The sequence below is a fragment of the Saccoglossus kowalevskii genome, chromosome 7 (genome assembly GCF_978046115.1).
Source record: "Saccoglossus kowalevskii chromosome 7, keSacKowa6.1, whole genome shotgun sequence".
Classification (NCBI taxonomy): domain Eukaryota; kingdom Metazoa; phylum Hemichordata; class Enteropneusta; family Harrimaniidae; genus Saccoglossus; species Saccoglossus kowalevskii.
The window spans coordinates 16,023,234-16,045,425 of record NC_140647.1 but is presented as its reverse complement, the minus strand read 5'-3'; the positions used below and the strand labels follow the sequence as shown (position 1 = coordinate 16,045,425).

At 37.0% G+C, this 22,192-nt stretch overlaps 4 protein-coding genes and 1 long non-coding RNA gene across 5 annotated transcripts in view; all 5 read right to left on the bottom strand.

Moving 5' to 3' along the window:
• LOC100376516 (MAM and LDL-receptor class A domain-containing protein 1-like) overlaps positions 1-3,758 on the bottom strand; it is a 43,295-nt gene extending 39,537 nt beyond the window's left edge. The window contains exons 1-11 of the mRNA XM_078008914.2: positions 3,741-3,758; positions 3,464-3,633; positions 2,830-2,917; positions 2,448-2,591; positions 2,093-2,274; positions 1,648-1,816; positions 1,397-1,534; positions 1,011-1,276; positions 654-888; positions 325-408; positions 51-220 (exon numbers count right to left, since the gene is read on the bottom strand). Coding sequence (XP_077865040.2) covers positions 51-220; positions 325-408; positions 654-888; positions 1,011-1,276; positions 1,397-1,534; positions 1,648-1,816; positions 2,093-2,274; positions 2,448-2,591; positions 2,830-2,917; positions 3,464-3,622 — 1,635 coding nt within the window. The 5' untranslated portion in view covers positions 3,623-3,633; positions 3,741-3,758. The remainder of the gene's footprint in view (positions 1-50; positions 221-324; positions 409-653; positions 889-1,010; positions 1,277-1,396; positions 1,535-1,647; positions 1,817-2,092; positions 2,275-2,447; positions 2,592-2,829; positions 2,918-3,463; positions 3,634-3,740) is intronic.
• A 484-nt stretch (positions 3,759-4,242) lies between these two features.
• LOC146740491 (MAM and LDL-receptor class A domain-containing protein 1-like) lies at positions 4,243-5,747 on the bottom strand. The gene is made up of 5 exons (XM_085501813.1): positions 5,693-5,747; positions 5,432-5,607; positions 4,989-5,157; positions 4,735-4,872; positions 4,243-4,583 (listed from the first exon to the last, which is right to left on the bottom strand). The coding sequence occupies exons 1-5, from the start codon at positions 5,745-5,747 to the stop codon at positions 4,243-4,245; spliced, it is 879 nt and encodes a 292-aa protein (XP_085357939.1).
• A 2,975-nt stretch (positions 5,748-8,722) lies between these two features.
• On the bottom strand, positions 8,723-12,841 carry LOC146740490 (MAM and LDL-receptor class A domain-containing protein 1-like). The gene is made up of 11 exons (XM_085501812.1): positions 12,583-12,841; positions 12,403-12,486; positions 11,298-11,467; positions 11,050-11,137; positions 10,820-10,963; positions 10,423-10,604; positions 10,070-10,238; positions 9,835-9,972; positions 9,220-9,485; positions 8,894-9,128; positions 8,723-8,814 (listed from the first exon to the last, which is right to left on the bottom strand). Exons 1-11 carry the CDS (start codon positions 12,839-12,841, stop codon positions 8,723-8,725), a joined length of 1,827 nt encoding a protein of 608 aa, XP_085357938.1.
• Positions 12,842-13,291: 450 nt separating this feature from the next.
• On the bottom strand, positions 13,292-16,018 carry LOC146740489 (MAM and LDL-receptor class A domain-containing protein 1-like). The gene is made up of 8 exons (XM_085501811.1): positions 15,943-16,018; positions 15,684-15,856; positions 15,475-15,574; positions 15,232-15,375; positions 14,941-15,122; positions 14,055-14,223; positions 13,722-13,859; positions 13,292-13,575 (listed from the first exon to the last, which is right to left on the bottom strand). The coding sequence occupies exons 1-8, from the start codon at positions 16,016-16,018 to the stop codon at positions 13,292-13,294; spliced, it is 1,266 nt and encodes a 421-aa protein (XP_085357937.1).
• A 689-nt stretch (positions 16,019-16,707) lies between these two features.
• On the bottom strand, positions 16,708-17,173 carry LOC146740488 (uncharacterized). The gene is made up of 2 exons (XR_014929903.1): positions 17,046-17,173; positions 16,708-16,849 (listed from the first exon to the last, which is right to left on the bottom strand). It is a non-coding gene; the product is annotated as an uncharacterized LOC146740488 (long non-coding RNA).
• Positions 17,174-22,192: the final 5,019 nt, after the last annotated feature.

Here is a 22,192-nt window from a genome sequence, read left to right as displayed (position 1 = left end):
CAACAATTGCAGATTATACTGATATACATAACGCATTATTAATAACCTACCCAGTATTCTTCTGTTGAGTTCACCGTAATCTGTCCAGGGTGCCAAAATTCACCATGATCACCCGATGCTGAGAACTTCAATGATGAAGGATTACTGCGCGATTCAACATATACGTTCAGTATTCCGATACTAGTACCATACATGTGATACCAAAATGTGAAACATTTATCTAAAAAAAAGCAGAGAAATCGTATTCATCATTGTCAGAACCGTACAACTAAACATGATTCATTAGTATGTAGCCATACATTGGACAACGATATTGTAACGTACCGTACGATGGCTGTAAATGTTCACTAACAAGCCATGCCCGGTCACCTACATCCTTGTCACTTGATTCTATGTACATATAATACCCTACGGACAAGAAAATAGTTATAACATGATTTTATTAACAATTGAAAAAGCGAATTATATGTTTCGTTCTTGAATGAGCATTGTGGAACATTCTATAATCTCTTCCAAAATTACTGTTTATAGTAATTATGATTTTCCAAAACAATTGTTTCAAATACCGCGATGTTTACATATTATGAAAGCGCGCATAAAGTGAAACACGGCACATACAGAGCAAAACAACGCACAGCAATTCGATTGCTCACCTTTGCCAGTGTCAATAGTGTGGTCCTCTTTTGGACCTGTATTAGTTGTAGGAGTAGTGCCTGCATTGCGTAACCAGTCATAATCATCGTCATTTACAAGATCATTGGTCCAACCACATGTATTCATTTCAAAATCACACCAGCCTTCTGGTTTACAGGGAATATCATCTACTAGTACATCGTCAATTGCTATATCTCCTAGTGTACCGTTGCCAACAACGCCTTCAAATGATACCTAGTAGAAAATTCACTGCATTATAAATGGATAACCTTCTGTCACAACTACTTTATACAACATGGATAAAGTAATTGCCGATTGGGTAAAGCAGATCGTGTTTGTTCACACGTCACACTTACCAAATATGGATTGCCTGTTGGTTCCATAGGCAAAGGAACAGTACCTCTTCTCCACATATCATCTTGGTTTCCCGTTCTTGACCAAACTGGTGTGGATGATACGTTGCCAACGTCACTTTGATAAATATGCAGTGATCCGATATCTTGACCGTACATGTGATACCAGAATGTCAGACACCGATCAATATTAGATGTGACCTCTGTGGTTGTCAATATTGCGGAGTGACCAATCAACGCAGACGTTGTTTCGATATATGCAAAATGACCTACATTGACACAATACAAGTGTTTTGTAAACATACTACCCAACAACCCAAAACATACATTTGAAGGGTAATTAAATGTATTTTTTAATTATGTTTTATGTCATATAATAGTTAATTCACCTGTTTCTGTTCCTGTAGTGTGGTCAATACTTGGACCTGTTCCCGCAGTCTCGGTACCATTGCTTCCTTGTAACCACTCTAACTCATCACTATCCATATTTGTCCACCCACAAAAGTCATACTCGAAATCACACTCACCTAATTCATTCAGAAAGCACAAATGTATTCTATAAGCCGGGGCTCAAGTATCATAAGTAATTAAATAACAGGTATAATTAACTTTCTAATAATAACAAGAACGATTTCCTTACGATGTGGAGGACACGCCCCGAAATGCACGGACAAATCATCAATGGCAATATCACTCCGCTGATGTGTTATCCTTGTAGCTTCAAATATAATTTCATATGTTGATTTCATATGCAAATCTCGTTGACCATATCTCCACTCATCTGCCTGTGTGCCCGTACGAGTCCAGATCTAAAGATTAAACCAGATAACATATAACTAAATACTGACTTTGTATCTTATGTGCAGTTTATCTTTGGACTTCATCATTATAAAAAAATCTGGCGTTTAACTAGTGTCAAAATGTTCTACAGTCTTTACTTCTGTTAACACCAATACTGGTAATTTAAAATATAATTACAAAAATGATAAATAGAATAGAGCTCTGAGGGCTATGATTACCAACTACCTCTTTCTCTGTATACTCTATATTATGACAAATGCACTAAAACCATACACAGTTTATACCTTTGTCTCGGTGCCATACGCGTCTCTCACATACACATTTAGGTCTCCAACACGACTACCAAGCATGTGATACCAAAACTGTATACAAGATCCCGTATTCGTTGTAGGGGGGAAGATATCTGATATCAATCTGCCTCTCTTCTGATCGTCAACCGAATTTGCTTCAATATAGAGATAGTAGCCTGGCAATAAAGAATGTTGGCGTTTAAATATTTAATTCGTTTAACAAAGTGCATAGTATTTTATTTCAAGGACACATGTGGCAGAAGTAAGCGTCTACAATTAGAACATGATTTCAATCAGCATTCCTACAATACTAATATTTAGGTACACCGAGTCATTGTTTAAACTTTACCCTGACTTGTGCCTAAGGTGTGGTCAATCGTTGGCCCTGTATGTGTTGTCGGAGTGCTTCCTTTGTGTCTCGTCCAATCAAAATCATCTGTTTCATTATCCTGTCTCCATGTGCAAAAATCATCTTCAAATGTACAATCGTATTCTGCAAGTATTACCACATTAACACTGATATACATGAATTTCAAATTATTCATCAAGCAAACACATCGTTCGTTGCAATTAAATGAAACAACTTTTTGCAAATAGCCCAATAAATACGATAAGTAAATTTGAATGTCCTAAGGAAGATCTGCAGATCGCAGGATCAAATATTACAAAGCATGCTTTACCATGGATGTGCTGTGAGTCAATATTATTTACGTCACAGTGTAATTACTTACGGTTTATTGGACAAGGACCTTCACTTATTCCAGTATCATCTACACCAATATCACCACGACTTCCACCTTTTGTTGCTTCAAAAATAATCTGCAGGTATATACATAGTTATTTTAAATCACATAGCTAAGTTCACATGGGGAATTATTTAGTATTTAGTGAGATAGTGTTGTTCATGCATGGAGGTATATTAACTCATGTGTGTACCCCGATTTTACGCATACCGGAAATGCGTTAGAATGCCGTTGGGTTGACTGCACACTGTTCAACTGAACACGCCGTATAAATTCGGAAAATCGCACTTCATCGTGTGAAACCTCATTTAAATTTCATGAGGCGACTAAGTGTTTTATTTTGGGTGTTGGATAGTAACAACATACACCGTCACATCCTTAGCGTTTATATAGTTTGGCTAAACGATGATTATATTATGGGCTGTTGCGTATTCACACTCTCCAAACATCTGGTAAGTACAGGTTTGGCTAGCTGTGCTCGGTTGACCAAGTACACTTACCAGTTTGAAAATAACGCTTCATAATCGTGGTTATACTCCGCCTTTGCTCGACTGATTCGATCGGTGACTGAGACTTTAAAACAGTGGCGTAACATGCCTGAAATCGACTTGTTCAGACTTACCCAATATTCCTCTGTTGAGTTTACTGTAATTTGTCCAGGGTGCCACAAATCTCCATGGTTACCAGAAGCTGAGAATCTTCGTGTTAGAGGATTATTGGCCGACTCGACATACACGTTTAAATTGCCCACACTATCACCGTACATATGATACCAAAACATGAAACATTTTCCTAAAATAGAGCGAGCAAGGCAATATTCAATGTCATGCACAACGATATAGTATTAAATCCCAGTTGGCTGTGATGCATAAATGCGTATATTTATCGGTATCATTTACCTGAATTAGGCTGCAAATGCTCGCTAACAAGCCATGCTCGATCTCCTACATTATTGTCATTGGTTTCGATGTACATATAATATCCTGAAGAAAAATAATATCTGATGAGTGATTGTTTATTAATAGGAATTTTGAACAGCTAAGTATTTTCAGATTCAATACAGAATATAACATCAGATTGCAACGAGGACGTTGAGGAAATAGTGAAAACTAGGGAGCTACATTACTAGAAAGGAACATTGATGACCTTTACGAGAGTCGAGAGTGTGGTCTTCCGTTGGCCCTGTATTACTTGTGGGAGTAGTGCCTGAATTGCGCATCCAATCATACTCATCGTCATTTACAAGATCATTGGTCCAACCGCATGTACTCATTTCAAAATCACACCAGCCTTCTGGTTGACAAAGAATGTCATCAACAAGAATGTCATCAATGGCTATATCTCCTAAAGAGCCACCGCCAACAACGCCTTCAAATGAGATCTGCAAGTAAACTTGAAGTGTTATGATAGAAATAGTGTTGACACAAGGCATACATGACAAGGACATGGTGGATGTGATTCTGAATTCGCACTCACCAAATACGGATTGCCAGTTGGTTCTATCGGCAAAGGCACTGTTCCCCTGCGCCACATATCATCTTGATTCCCCGATCGTGACCATATTGCGGAAGAGAGTTCGCTTTCAATGTCAATTTGATATACGTGAAGTGATCCGATATCTTGACCGTACATGTGATACCAGAATGTCAGACAGCGATCAATATCTGATGAGAACTCTGTGGTTGTCAATACTGCAGAATGGCCAATCAAAGCGGTAGTTGTTTCGATATATGCAAAGTGACCTGCAGAGTAGAAGAAGCCACGTTGAAGCGTTCGATGCTCACCGATACAGTCTAACTAAAAGGACTAGTGGCGACACGTGATTAGAAAAATATAACAAGTTTTACGATAAATTATATTAATATTATGACACGTCACGTTTTCATGAGTCACCTGTTTCTGTTCCTGTGGTGTGATCAATTGTTGGTCCTGTCCCATCATCACCAGTTCCATTGCTCCCACGTAACCAATCCACATTATCATAATCCGCGTTGGTCCAGCCACAAAAGTCGTATTCAAAATCACACTCTCCTATTATGCAATAGACACATCGAAATATACGTTGAGTAACCTACATAATCTATCATTTGTGGCAGGTGTTACAAGAATGAATATTCGGCAGATCTTAATCAGAATCAGAAACTCACTGTGTGGGGGACATGATCCACTATGTACAGACAAATCATCTATAGCAATATCACTTCTTGCATTCTTTATGCTTGTCACTTCAAATATTATCTCGAAATTTGAATCAATATGTAAATAACGTTGACCATATCTCCACTCGTTTGCTTGTGTACCTGTACGAGTCCAGATCTATTATGAATATATACAATACAATACATTAACACATTATTAATCTGAGAAACACAGTTTTCCAAGTAACTAACTATTTCACGGAGAGCTCAAATATCGGAATTTCAATAACTGTAACTGGATATAAAATGTTTTTGGATGTTTCGCCAGTCTCCTTGTTATGTACGGTTAATTCACGATTCTGAATTTAAATCTAAACGAAATTAAGTAAAATGTAGAAAATCTGATTATGTTATTCCACAAGCTTCTACTGCATAATTAATAGTCTACCTACCCTTGTCTCCCAGTCGTTTTCTCTTACATAGACATTCAAATCGCCCACGTGACTACCAAGCATATGGTACCAAAATTGCAGACACCACCCATCACTTGTGGCCGGTAAGATAGCAGATATCAGCCTACCTCTTTCATGGTCGTCAACTAATTCAGCTTCAACATACAGGTAGTATCCTTGTAATATAATATAATATAATTAAGTGTATATTTTATTATATTATAACATTATTATTTGCAGCTAAACTTTATTTGTACTTGCCCACGATTGTTCCACTAATAATATGATGTGCAGAGTAGCGCATTAACAGCTCCATTTTTTTTTCTTTCTTTTTTTCTCTCATTTTTTTATATTATTATTATTTTACTTATTTATTTCTGGAGATTTTGTTTTTTGTTTGTATGTGTATATATGTATGTGTGTGCACGTATATATACATATATATATATATATATATATATATATATATATATATATATATATATATATATATATATATATATATACATATATATACATATATATATATATATATGTATATATATAGCCTGCATAGAAATGTATATTGGTTAGGATTGGGCCACAGACTAGATTAGTTCGGATGAACTACCTCTGTGGTCCACACCAAGAAATTATTATTATTATTATTATTATAAGATTACTAGAATTGTTATTATTATTGGTGAAATAAAAATAAATCAAAATAAATCAAAATTATGAACTCATTTTACCATATGAAATTGTGATGATTACATTACTTTGGCAGAAGTATTGAAATGAAAACGATTGCCGTTGTACTCAATTTGAACAAATTGTATTTGAAACAGATTGTACTTGAAAAGTATAACACATGAAAAAAAACGTTGCTCATGTCAATACCAAGTTTGAATGAAATTGGTGGAATGACTTAGGCACGTATTTAATGTTTAATGTTGTTTATTCGGACGAAAATCGCTTCCAGAAACAAAACAAAACGATAAATAAAATCGGAGTGCATAAGTATACTATTATATTGTGTCCTTATACTAACTCTAAATGTAAGGATGCATGAATGAATGAACAAACGAGCAGAACCCAAAACATAAGTCTTTTGATCGACGGTGTGCTATTATGAGTTACGGATTACGGATATGGGGAAATGTTCCACCGGTGTTTTTGTATAGTAACATTGCAATCAGTACACACCTTGATTTGTTCCTAATGTATGGTCAAATTTCGGTCCTGTATGATAAGTGGGAGTGTCTCCTTTCCTTCTGATCCAATCAAAATCGTCGCCCTCAATATCCTGTCTCCAGGAGCACAAATCTTTCTCAAAGGTGCAATCGTAATCTGCAGACAAAGAAGTGACATTAATTGTTGTTAACACGGAATAGGTGTCGCCATACGATACTGGTAAGTTACTCACCGTAAGATGCACACGAAACATCTTCTAGCGCCGTATCATCAATAGCAATATCACCAATACTGCCACCTTTTGTTGCTTCGAATATAATCTGTAAAACATATCAATGATTTTGCTTAACATTTCATGCTAGCCATTATAACTCATAACCATTGAATTAATAACTACACCCAACTTAATCAGTATGTGGACCACAATTATATGAAACTGGAGTTGTATATTGTGATGTATAATATACATTATTGAATTAAATGCATCATTATTATATAAGAGCGTTGTGATGTCACTGACACTGAAATAAATTCCATAACAGCTATGATGTAGCATAATACTGATTATGAGGTTATTACGAAGATGCCGAAAAGTATGCGCGAAGACAGTACAGCGGAAATATCGACCGACGGGCAGCGGAGATCGATGCGACGGCGTACTGTCCGTGTGCATACTTATAACCTTATTAGTATACATCTTTTCCTCCCAAGGATACATCATAGTAATGCCGAAATCCACAAAGTTAAGAACAGAATCAGCGGACTTCTTTGTGTGGAGTCTGGCCAAACCCTGGTGGTAGCCATGTTTGTTTTTATTATTAAAGGACGCTTACGTGCGTATTCATTCCATATTTGGAATTTGTATTTCCTAATATGGTAGAATGAAAGTACCCCGTAAAATACTGCAAAATTACGCACGCTGTAACTTATGGCGCTAAGGTGACAGATGTACAATAATATATATTAAACTTTTTGGATTTCGACATCCTTGTATGGTATCCTTGGGAGGAAAAGATGTATACTAATAAGGTTATTACGAGGATACCTCAAAGTATGCACTAGGACAGTATGCTGCGCGTCGGTCGATACTCCCGCTGTACGGTCTTCGTGCATATTTTGTGGTATCCTCGTGGTAACCTTATATTATTTCCTAATAATATATAGAGATTACCCAGAATTCCTCTGTTGAGTTCACTGTTATCCGCCCTTGATGCCACTGCTCTCCATGGTCACCTGACGTACTCCATAGTAAAGACATTGGCACATTGCTTGATTCAAAATACACATTCAACGTTGCAATAGTGCTGCCAGACATATGGTACCAAAATATGAAACATTTACCTACAAAAACAAATAAATTACAAATTCCTTTCGTTCGACAAACTCCTGAAATATACACACCACTGAAAGGGAATATACTGTTTTTGGATTGCTCGTTAGTGGTGTACTCATAGTTGTTTTAACCTAAATGTTTTTGCTTTTATCTTGTCAGTCCACTTAGAAGTTATCTTGTGTGATCTTGCTATGTAGGCGTTTGTACATGCTATGAACACGCCCAAAACGAATTTGTAACCAAAATGGATGGTTAAAAGTTTAAGAAAATGTGCAGACAGTCTGGTAAGGGTTTTGATATGTATGCACCAACATACTACATATGTTGTTAGATCAGTTCAAAGATTTCTTATGCGCGTTTATTCTAGAAATATAAAGATTTATACTGTTTACCAGGAACGTGTTCATAGTTGTAAGGATCACACCCAACTAAGTCCTCGCCAAAACGTTGACCTCAACATCATTTATATTCATATCATAATAATGTTAAATCAGTCGTTGTCACATGATATCGAACACAATTTGTCCATTCAGTTTCAATGCATTTTTGGGAATAATGATAAAAACAACTACCATGCTTGATATATTTCTTCTTGTTTATTTATTCCAAAAGTTCAATTGGCGGAAAACAATCTAGCACTTCTCTTCCATAGTTATTTATGCGTGATGCAATTGGGGCTTTTATAAACAGAATTTTCGGGGAAGGAATTGATGCATAATTATGAATCATTAAATTAGTAGAAGTGAAAAAATACCCAGTAGCATCTAGTACACTTGGGGATTAAGTCACTTACTCGATGTAGGTTGTAAGTGTTCGCTCACAAGCCATGCCCTGGCATGAACATCTCCATAGTCTGTTTCAATAAACATATAATATCCTGCAAAAAATGTTTAAAAAAAATATTATGTAAGGAAATAGAAATAGCTATTCAAAATATTGCAATGTATGTCATTTACCTTTCGGTGTCCCCAATGTATGGTCTTTCGTAGGACCAGTATTACTTGTAGGAGAAGAACCAGCATTCCTCAGCCAATCATAGTTGTCATCTCTCACCAACTCATTAGTCCAACCACATGTATCAGTCTCAAAATCACACCAGCCTTCTGGTTGACAAGGAATGTCGTCCACTAATATATCATCAATGGCTATATCTCCCTGGGCACCATCGCCAACAACACCTTCAAAGGAGATCTAGAAGAAAATTACGAGATGTGATAAATGATATTATATTGTATTCAGTGCGTATTGCATTGTATTGAGAGGAACGCTACGGCTTACTCACCCAATAAGGAAGACCGTTCGGGTCTATTGGCAAATGCACGGTTCCTCTGCGCCACATATCATCTTGGTTTCCTAATCGTGACCAGATTGCCGGAGATTGTTCGTGATTTACATTAGTTTGATAAACATGAAGTGAGCCGATATCCTGCCCATACATATGATACCAGAATTTCAAGCACCGGTGAATGCCTGAATTAAACTCCGTGGTCGTCAACACTGCAGTGTGTCCTATTGTAGCTGACGTTGTTTCAATATAGGCGAAGTGACCTAAAGAACAGACAAAGCAATTTCCAAACGTTATAGAACAGTATGTTACAAAATCATTTTCTCATTGGAAGTTCAGTACTAATTAGTGTCCAACTGAGTTGCCTACAGTTGCATGCCTCTTTTGAACAATGAATCCCGCTTTGATTTTTTGAGGTTAGGAAATCCAGACCATTCTCATCTGCAAAATTAATTATGAACGCGTTTAATAGCATAATGCATAATCACTAAGTCGATTTGTTCGTAAATTCAAGTTTTTGGTATTTCGTGGTATTATAATTGAAAAGCAGAACATCAAAGATATCGTGAAAGCGTAGTGGTATTTGACATTGTAGGTTGTAGTAAAACTCACCTGTTTCCGTTCCAGTTGTATGATCGATTTGTGGTCCAGTCCCTTCAGTATCAGTACCATTGCCACCTAGCAACCAATCTAAGTTATCATTTTCCACGTTAGTCCATCCACAAATGTCGAACTCAAAATCACATTCCTCTGTTCGGCAATAGAGAGAAAATATAGTCAGAAAACGTAATCGGCGATTTAGCACTTGTTGTCAATTCATATACCTGAAATCACGACAGATACTTACTGTGTGGGGGACATGATCCTGTATGAACAAACAAATCATCTATAGCAATGTCACTTCTTGTATGTGTTATCCCTGTTACTTCAAATATGACTTCAAAAGTCGATGTCATATACAAATCTCGCTGCGCATATCTCCATTCGTTCGCCTGAGTGCCCGTACGTGCCCAAATCTAGGGAGATATTCATTATTATTAACTACATTTACTGCAGTGATGTTTTGTCATTTATAAGCCGATTGAAGTGTATGTCATTATCGCACGTTTGGAGTTCAGCGTATTAAAGCATAATTCTCGTAGTTCAAAATAAGTTATACCATCAGCATAACCATGTGGAATAGATGACGTGGCCTCGTACCTTTGTTTCTATGCCATATGCATCTCTTACATATACGTTCAGATCACCCACAACACTGCCAAACATGTGATACCAAAACTGTAGACAAAATCCCGCACTGGTTGTCGGTGGTAATATATCAGATATCAGCCTGCCTCGTTCGTGGCCCTCAACTGAATTGGCCTCCACATACAGGTAATAACCTTTCAGTTAGATATAAATTATGTTACATTATAAAATTATATAAATATTTATTACATACCCCCATTTATTTAGATACTCAACCAGTTGTGTGTGATTGTTTATGACAATAGCATACAATAACAAACATGGATTGTTGGTGTACCGGTATGACTTAAAGTTGTTTCTAAAGTAACTTCATATACTTGACCAAGGCACGCAAACAGTGTCAACATACCTTTGTTTGTTCCTAAAGTATGGTCTATCTTAGGCCCTGTGTGATATGTTGGGGTGTCGCCATTCCTTCTGGTCCAATTAAAATCGTCATCTTCAACATCCTGTCTCCAGATGCACAGATCAGTCTCAAAAGTGCAATCGTATTCTACGAACCAAAAAAATGAAATTGCATCAACAATCATTACATTTGAGTGTGTGATTGTCATAATAACACTATAGTAGCATACTCACGGTTAGATGAACATGGATCAGTTTGTAATGACGTATCATCCACAGCGATATCTCCAGACATGCCCCCTTTGGTTGATTCAAATATAATCTGAGGAAAAAAACATTCATTTACCTTCGATTGTACCAATTGTAATACCACTGAATTGCAATTTCATATACGAATAAGACATTTCCACCGTGAAAATTGCAAAATATTCTCTTTTTAGACAAATATATAAAATGAGTGGTTCATGAATACAGATTATTACCCAGAACTCCTCTGTTGAGTTTACTGTTATCTGTCCAGGGTGCCACTCCTCTTCATGGTCACCTGACGTACTCCATCGTAATGACATTGGCACATTGGCTGATTCAAAATACACGTTCAACGTTGCAATGGTGCTACCAAACATATGGTACCAAAACTGGAAGCATTCACCTATGCCATAAAAACAAATGGATATAAAATTGCTAGACTTCGAGTTACACAGCAAAACACATGTTTGGGTCGATGTGATAATAAGATATGGTCTCAAGACATATAGAAGCTGAATGTCTAAATAAATTACCTAAAACAAAAGCTAGAAAAGAAAATGTAGATATATTGATGTACTCCCATCAACAATCCTAAATTTAGTGTTTATATTCCAATAGTATATGCAACTGAACTTATAAGAGTACGAAATCTGCTTCGCCCGCTTCAAAATTGAGCCTAACTGATAGAATTCTATTTCTGCCAGACTTTATGACAATTTTCAGTTGAGTCGAAACATATATACAAGGCCGAATTTGATACCCCTAAGACAACCTATCGACAAACAATCTTTTTGATTGGTCAGACTGCTGGGTGTTATGGTTAGTTAGCTAATCAGACACAATCTTGTAAGTAACTTCACATTGAAGTTACATCTTTACAACAATATTCCAGTTTTTCCCATCTGGTATGCATTTCCCATCCCATTTTCTTTGACCGACATGTAGTACATTTGCAGAGATTATTTGTTACATCCAAACTATTAAACCAATTTTTTAAAGGATTAGTAGAGAACGACTATCCTAAATATTCAAAAGGTTGTTTTGGCAGATTTAGTAAGCTTCTGGTTAATTGTGATAGCATTATTACAATTAGGACCCGGAATGATACATAGTGGGTGCTCTTGTGGATCAGAATGTGCTCACTACTTTCGAAACTCCTGAAATTACCCCTTGTTTTCCTAGAGTATACAATTGGCTTGACTATTTTGTTATATAATGTATTATGTTTTGGTTGTAGTTGTCTTGTTTCATGAATTCTTAGGTATGTTATTTTCAGAATAGTTAGTAAATAAAAGTGTTTTTTTCGACATGACATAAGGTCTACTCGACAGTACTTACCTGTTGTAGGTTGCAAATGTTCACTCACGAGCCATGCCTTGGCATGAAGATCGCCATCGTCTGTTTCGATATACATATAATACCCTGGAAAACACAACAAAATATACTGCTGTATTCACCGTCTTCTTGGGAGTAAGGTGATAATAAATACGTGCCACAAATCAGAATAACATTATTCACCTTTCTGATTATCTAATGTGTGGTCTTTCTTCGGACCTGTTTTTGATGTTGGAGAGGTACCAGCATTCCGTACCCAATCATAGTTGTCATCCCTTACCAACTCATTAGTCCAACCACATGTATCAGTGTCAAAATCACACCACCCTTCTGGTTGACAAGGAATGTCATCCACTAATATATCATCCATGGCTATGTCTCCCTTGGAACCATCGCCAACAACACCTCTGAACAGGATCTGGAAATGTTTTGTGACAAGCATATTGAGACATAACACCCTTAAAATGTACATTCTCAGAATAAAAAAAAAACATAGCAATAAAGAAAACGAAAAAAACGAACAATATATGGCTTCTGTCAAAGATCAAAAGGACATATATATTATAGACTGTATAGACTAGTTTGAAGACAGTGATAAAAACTAGAGATGGATACATTCAAAGAATAAGACATGGGAACAGTGAAAAATCAAGACATTACTTCAGTGAAACATCAAGATATGGATGCAGTCAAAGATACCAACATGGCAACATTAAAAGATCCAGCCATAGCGAATAAATACCACAGTGAACTAACCAGAGTGCAACCTCAGTTAATAACACTTCTGTGAAAAATCATTATAATGTAAACTTTAATTTTAAAAAAAATATTAATAAATAAATGATATACATCTGAATAAAGGATTATTTGACAAGACGATAAACAATTGGAACTAACCAAATAATGTTACCTTATAGTTATTTCCCGTGCCTTCAATTGGCAATGGAACACTACCTCTACGCCACATGTCTTGCTGGTTCCCTGACCTTGACCAGATAGGTCTAATAAATGGATTTCCGATATCGATTTGAAATACATGCAGCGATCCAATGTCTTCGCCGTACATGTGATACCAGAATCGTAGGCAACGATCGATGTTGGACGTGAATTCTACTGTTGTTAACTCGGCTGTGTGATTTTGCATAGCTGATGACGTATTGATGTACACAAAGTGACCTAAGATGAACAAAGAAACGTTAAATATAATTCAATTGCATAAATGGTATTAGAATTGCACATTTCGTTATCTAGATTACTATCGAGGATTACAATTGACGTTTAATTAACTGAAGGGAGCCTACAGATTTATGTATCAACCATACCTGATTCTGTTCCTGTCGTGTGATCGATTGTTGGTCCAGTGCCTTCAGTGTTAGTACCGTTGCTTCCTCTAAGCCAGGACAATTCGTCATCCATCACATTAGTCCACCCACAAAAGTCATATTCAAAATCACACCCTCCTATTCGGAGTAATAATAGGAAATGCACAATCAACTGTTTTTGTACATGATTGTGAAATGAATAGTTATAGATTTCGGCAATACTTTCACTCACTAATGGCGTCACAAGTTATTAGTTATTCATGTGATTGTTAATGTAAAGCCCGTCACAATCAGGCAGATGAATTCCTGAATAATAGGAATCAATTTTCTTACGGTGTGGAGGACATGTCCCTTCAAGCACAGACAAATCGTCTATAGCAATGTCACTCCTCTTATGTGTTATCCTGGTAGCTTCGAATATAATTTCATAAGTTGATGTAATATGCAAATCACGTTGACCATATCTCCACTCGTCTGCCTGTGTGCCCGTACGAGTCCAGATCTATTATGAATTTAAATGGATTTTTGAAGATGACTAAATAATAGTAGACACAATTTAATAGCACATTATTAATTGTGGCCGGGATTTCGGCTTACTAAATAGTTATACTCTTACTGCAGATATCAATGCTTCGGTGGTAGTTTTAGATATAGTTAAAGCAAATAACATGTACAGTAAGGATGATATATATATTTAAAGTATTCGGTGAAAGGCCAATGAAAAGTATGGTTGAAACTCGTGACAATCGTTTTAGTATGCGTTCGTTTAGTAACCGCCATTTCGTCATGATTTTGCGAGTAATAAAATTAGATCGCTATCACTATCCACATTCACACCAAAAATTTCGACCTGGAATTTATCATTTCCTGATTAGCCATAAACCTGAACTCGTATTTAGTTAGTAAATTAACATGGCGTTTGCGATTTTTGGGTCGTGTATATTTAATTCAATCAGTCCTCAATACGTTTAACCGAACAGAACTCAATATATTAAAGCGGGAGAATCGCCATCTGCGCATGCGTCAGATGGCCATAGCGTGTCATTGTTTACAAACAAGCGTCTACCCATGAGCGTTTTAGCGTGTGTTGTTATCGTCGCTTGGGACTCAATTCCCGCGCGTGCGCAGGTGACGACCCTCCCGCTATTTTGTGACAAATCACATATCCACGATATTCATATTGTGACATAAGTGATAATGCATTCATATGTTTCTGTACCTTTGATTCTAAGCCGTTTGCTTCTCTTACATAAACATTTAGATCGCCAACACGACCACCAAACATGTGATACCAGAACGTTAAACAGTAAGTCGAACTTGGTATTGGGGGCAATGGGGTTGATATCAGCCTCCCTCTCTCATGGTCGTCACGTGAGTCTGCCTCAATAAATAAATAATAACCTTGAAAAACGAAATGAGGTTTAGTTAGTCAGTCAGTTGCTGTCATCAATGCTCTGTAGCGTGCAATTGATAGTATAATAGGTATTAATAGGTTGATCTACAATTATACCTTCATTTGTCCCGAGTGTGTGGTCAATAGTTGGTCCTGTATGGGATGTAGGCGTATCGCCTTGGTTGCGTTTCCAGTTAAAATCATCCGTGATCTTATCCTGTCTCCAACTACATAGATCTTCCTCAAACGTACAATTGTAGGCTGCGAAAACATAAGTCTCAAAATCTGTTTTCAACAGAACAGCAACGACAAAATGTATTTTCAAATATATGGCAAATATATGTCAAATCTTGTACTTACAGTTGGTGGTGCTTATGACACATGCACCGTCATACAACTCAGTGTCGTCTATGGCAATATCACCTGTATCGCCGTCGCCTTTGATTGCTTCAAATATGACCTTTATGGAAAATAAAACATAAATATTTGACAGTGCGGTTCCCACATTTGCATTAGAATACGAAAACACTTATCATTCTGTCATGAGCTAAAAATAATATGCTCCTTACCCAGTATTCTTCTGTCGAGTTGACTGTTATTTGCCCAGCATACCAATCTTCCCCACGATCGCCCGAAGAGCTCCATCGTAGATTGAGGGGTATATTGCCAGACTCGAAATATACGTTCAAAGTTCCAATGGTATGACCGAACATATGGTACCAGAACTTGAAACATTTAGCCTCTGAATGAAAGAATATCTACTGTCACTCACATTTAAATAAGTATTTACTATTATGGGCAACTTCGAATAACACTGGGCGAACTCACCTGAAGTGGGCGGGAGATGTTCGCTTACTAGCCACGCCCTGTCTTCAGTGCCACCGCTGCTTGTTTCAATGAACATGAAGTAACCTAGCGTAGAAAAATATAATTCAAATCATTGCAAATATTACAGAAATGTTGCTATATTTCCAGTTGTAATTATTAATTGAATAATACATTATTGACAGTCAAAGAGCAATAGATACAGGGACTAGTGGTGATATAGAGAAGAAATGCACAGGAGATATAAATGTAAGTGGTCAGTTTTAAGTGACATGTTCAATTGTTAAACAGTAATGTAAATGTTGGGAAAGATATTCAGCATGTTCACTGCAACTAGTGTTATTTCAAATTGTGTCAACTTTTGTGTCAGCTTGTATATAGGTATGAGGTGTGATCGGTTTTCAAAATGATAGGCGTGTCACTAATGTTATTTAAGTTTTATTTTTACGGCAAACGTTGAATTAAATTGTATCAATCATCGAAAGAAACACGCAGCTAATTAGTAGTGTGAACTTATTATTGTTGTTTTTTCATTGTTTCCAAATAACAAATTGACATGCATATTTCTCTCCTTAATTCATTGTACAAACACAATCGGTACATCCGATAAATAATGTCGGGTGGACAGAATATGAGAGAAAACAATGAATATAAACAGATTAAGAAAATACTAACCACTGCCTGTTCCAAGTGTATGATCCACTTTCGGTCCAGTTGCATATGTGGATGTAGTGCCTGCATTCCTCAACCAATCATATTCGTCATCCCTTTCTCGTTCATTTGTCCACCCACATGTGTCTCTTTCAAAACTACACCATCCTTCTGGTTGGCATGAAGAATCGTCAACCAGCGCATCGTCTATCGCAATGTCGCCTTGTCCACCGCCACCTACGATGCCTTGAAATACTATCTGAGAATGGAGAAACGCAATTTCTTAACAACCGCAAGGTACAGGACATCATCCAATATCCAATTACTACACAATTACAATACATTGAACTTCATGAGACCTTGATGTATAATTTGGTTTTACAGAACGAATTCAAAGTGGTCGACTTTCGGCCATTTTATTTGTTTCGGAGCCACAGCTGATTTATCTAACTCACAATGTAGTTGTTGATAGTTGATCCAGCAGGCAGGGGAACACTTCCTCGTCGCCAGATATTCCCTTGGTTTCCTGATCTTGACCAGATTGGACTCAGAAATATGTTTCCGATATAATTTTGATGAACTTCTAGCGATCCAACATCTTCTCCATACATGTGATACCAAAATGTCAAACATCGATCAACATTAGGTGTGAATTGTGTTGTTGATAACGTTGCGTAATGGCCCACCATTGCTGATGACGTATCAATGTAAGCAAATTGTCCTACAATTGTACGATAACACACCTGTTAAATTGTATATACTAGTAGTTGTCATGGTGTAGATATAAAAATGTATTAGTCTCTGAATATTACATTTTTAGCGATATTTCATAACTACTGATATCCGTGCGTCTCTGCCTTATGCAATAAATGTACACATGAATGTGGTTTTATCACTAGAGTGAGTGTGACAAATTACAAATTACCTGTAGCTGTGCCTGTAGTATGATCATAGGTTGGACCAGTCCCATCAGTCTCAGTGCCATTGCTTCCGAGTAACCAATCTAAGGTGTCATTCCATGTGTTATTCCACCCACAAAAATCATACTCAAAGTCGCATTCGTCTGAATACAAATTAGGAAATGAGTTGACACCAGTTTCTTTAAAACAGTGAGATGTGTAAATCTGTCATCCATATAAATAATTTAACATATATATTATGAATAATTCACGAAAAGAAAATATAAAACTGATTACGATGTGGGGGGCATGCTCCATTCGTCACAGACAAGTCATCAATTGCGATGTCACTTCGTTTATGCGTTATCCTACTGGCTTCAAATATAATTTCATATTCAGTAGTTATATGTAGATCGCGTTGACCATGTCTCCATTCGTTCCCCTGTGTACCCATTCTTGTCCAGATCTGTTGAGAACCAGTTGACAGAACTCGTTATTTCAAAAGATGCCCATTTACTGTAAACTATAATGTATCTATTATATTAAGCCAAAGTTACAGTATCAACTAGCTGTATTGCAATATCGTGTTATTGCAATAGTTAGAGCCTACACATTACACTTAAATAGTCGATGTTCAGCCATTATGTAATACCATATCAAAGCACGGGATAACTAAGACTAGAGTAAGTGGGAAAATTAACTAAACTGATTTGTTCAACTTAAAACGGGGGAGTCGTCACCTACGCATGCGTCAAATGGCCATAGCGCTTCATTGTTTAAAATTTACAATTCCCGCGGGTGCGCAGGTGACGACCCTCCCGATTTAAGGATGTTACTATCCGCATCATACCTTATTTTCCGTGCCATGTGAATCTAATACATAGATATTCAGGTCACCTACATAACTCCCTAGCATATGATACCAGAACTGTAAACAGTGTCCGTCTACGGGGCTAGGGGGCAGTGATGACGATATGAGCCTGCCCCTATCGTGATCATCTACGGAGTTTGCTTCGACGAATAGATAGTAGCCTGGCAACACATCAGCATAAACAAATGCAACAGAGACAAAACAAAAACTATATTATTGTACGTAATCAGTCAGCTTGTCGTAACCGCATCTGCTCTATACGTGTATTAAACATATTTTAGATTTTAAGCTGCTCATGCCAGTGTCCAGTCTAATTTCATAGAACAAAACATCATTGGTACATAGTATGCATATTGTATTTGTGGTATCTCTAACTCGCTGCTAAACAGTTTAAAAAACAATTTGATTAAACAATTCGAAAGAAAAAAATATCACACTGCTGGTCAATTATTTTAAACTTAGCATAAAACATTGTCTAAATTATAATGCTAATAGGAATTAAGTGGATTTTTGAACCCTATAAATGAACTTTTTTTATGAAAATTAACGGATTTAGTCTGGATGCTGTATTACATCATAATAAGCCCATGGTTATTTCGCTATCAATGCGCACATACTGTAAAATAGCTCCGATACATTGCCACATGTATATATGGATTATGTCCATACCTTCACTTGTTCCCAAGGTGTGATCAACCCCTGGTCCTGTGTGTGATATCGGAGTATCCCCTTTCCATCTTGTCCAGTCAAAATCGTCTGTCACGTTGTCCTGTCTCCAGCCACACATCCCCTCTTCGAAAGTGCACAGATAATCTGCAAGAGCCAATTATTAGACAGTCACGAAAGATTCAGGCTAGTAACGTTTCCAGTAACGCCATCTTGAAACAAGTCATTACGTGTCACTGTAGAAATTATGAATATGCACGTGATGCGTGATATATACCACTTGGTGGCGCGCTCCAACAAATAACAGTAAATACCTACCACAATTGACCTCATCCGATCCAGTCGGACAATCTAATTGCCAGTTACACCGTTGAGAACCATCGATGACAGTGACGCCATCATCACAATAGAACGTTGAGGCCGTCGTTTGGGTTAAGCATTGTCCGTCCACGTATTCAATATCATCAATGGCAATGTCCGCAACCTCGCTACTTCCAGCAACGCCCTCTACGATGAACTGAAACAAATAAAATATGAATTCCCATAAAATGAATTAAATAGGTCAAATAACAGGCTTTTAGTATACTATTCCTTGTTAGTTCAAATACTGATGGCTGTTTAATAAGAGGGAGGTTAGGGGCATGATCGCGCACGGTGGACGCCATCATGAGGATGAAAATGTATACAAAATATGCCCCATTTGGCATTACATTCATGTACAAATATGTTACTCATGAAATACATAAACAGTTATTTTTTCAAATAACTTTCTAGAAATATTATTCAATATAAGTAAGCAAAATTGACCAGAGGCATGCATTGCGCCCTCTGTCGGTATTATGTTGTAACATATGGCTCGCCAGTAAGTTGTATTGTCGGAAACTTTTCGACGCCAGAAACTTATCGTACTCAATTTGGTATTATTATTATTATTATTTTAGAACGAAAACACTCATATAAAAATCCGTTAAACTCCACTTTTAAACGACGTTGATATGGGGCGCCACTAACTAAGTTAGTCAAACGAGGCATTCTTAACATTTACTATGGAAACAATAAATAAACTGAATGAAACATATTCATCGGAAATTTAAGCCCCAGCATACGTTGAAATATAGTTTGTATAAACACATTCAGAAGATTCTGGAAAAAAACCTTGTGGAAATGATTTATTTTATTTACAGATAAATTTTAAATAAATATTTATATTATCGACCAACACTAGGTCGAGGATGTCAAAATATGCGGCTGTCTATGTGTTTGTTTTGTCATGATATTAATGTTCATATTGTGATATACGCTATGTCAACTGTGTTGTTTTTTACGTGTCAAGAATTGCTTACACGAGTCAGCTAGTCATGTAAGTATTGACTGCAATACTATGTACGAGTTAAGGCTTCCGTGATTGCCGGATGGATTATCTCGCGAGAGCCCGTACAAACTTTGTTTGCTTTCTATCGTTGACCAGTCGAAGCTTAGTTCAAAAAATAAGTTAGAGGGCTTACAAGCGAAAAAACTATTACGATGCCTGTCCACGTATCTACAGAACTAGCCATTGTCATAATGTAAATGTAAATGTCCTCGAACATTTAAGTTGTTCTGGGAGATGTTGACACATCGTCACAATTTTAGGGTTGTTGTAGTGTTGATTATTTAAAGAACATTATACATATACACAACATATGCTACGAGTTACAAGACAGATCATTTGACAGATTGGGTAACGTGAGTGGAACACACTATTCCTATTAAGTTAATAACCATCACGAGTTTCCATGACGTAAATAGTGTGAGGACATCGTTTATAGAGTATTGTTTTTATTTGTGATCGGGTGACAAATTACTGAGGTGCACGACATTCTAAATAACGAGCGACAACATAACCAAACAAAAAAAGTCTATTGGAACGACCTCACTTACACCAATCGACGATATTCTGATGTGTTTCGTCGATAGAGGGTTCTTACCGATAAAGTTTCCGAGGCGTTGATCGCAATTTGTCCAAGAAACCAGTTCTCGGCCGTTGGGTTGTCATATATAGAGCTCCATATCATCGTCGTAGAGGTCGCTGTTTCATAATATACCTGTCATCAAATCAGAGAATATATTTGTGAGTGAACGTTTCACGAAACATACTGTAAGGTGTATGCTGTTTACGGGTTTTATTGTCTGATACATCACCAAATCTTTGATCTTATTATTAGTTCGTAGCTAATCGCCATGGTGTTAAACCTTCCGTGCTAATTGGTATCCGAATATTTATATTTCTGTCAGGTCAGATCAGATCACGATGAAATACTAAAAAATCTTTACAAATTTGCGCGTTTGAAGAGGTATAGACAATGATGACCCAATGGAACACGTGTATGACGTGTTAATCTCACAAACTGTGCATTTTCTCAGCAATCGCTATAAGTCACCGACTAAAGCAAATCTAGTTAGCAAGCTATGTGAGAATGTGAGTGTCACACAGCTTCGTATGAACGAAATAATAAATTACGAAATCTTACATTGATGTCCCCAGTACCAGAACCATTTCTGTAGTAATAAAAAGATAGGCAGGCATCTTGAGTGTCTACAGCAGACACTGTTTCCGACCGCAGGTGAGCCACCTGTCCCTCGTCTATCCCGGATGTATCCAGGTAGTAGTACACACCTGTGTAATAAGAACGTAGGAGACGGAAACCAGTTACGTAACAATAAGTATTATAGTACCAACACCCATTCGGCTTTTGCACGCTTCCCATAATTTTTAATTCTCGTATCATTTCCACAGCTTGAAATAGATGGGGTAGTCAATATCACATGTACAACATCTTGAACACTATAATATCTATACACGCAATACCCCCGAATACTCATAAGGGCAATGCTCTCAATAAGCATCCAGTGCACAGTTTGTTAATATCGGAATAGTTGAATTAGTCACGCGTTTCTTTTTTACCTAGAGTCACGTCATGTATGACATAACCAATATTATGATCAAATACGGCAAAACTTTATTATTTGACGGCAAAACACTATTATTTCACGGCAAAACTCCACAATTTGACGGCAAAACTTTATTATTTCACGGCAAAACACTATTCCTTCACAACTTTTATTTATTTGTTCAGTGAATAATCCCTACTGGTTCGAGCATAAAGCAAGTGTATATCTAAAGACG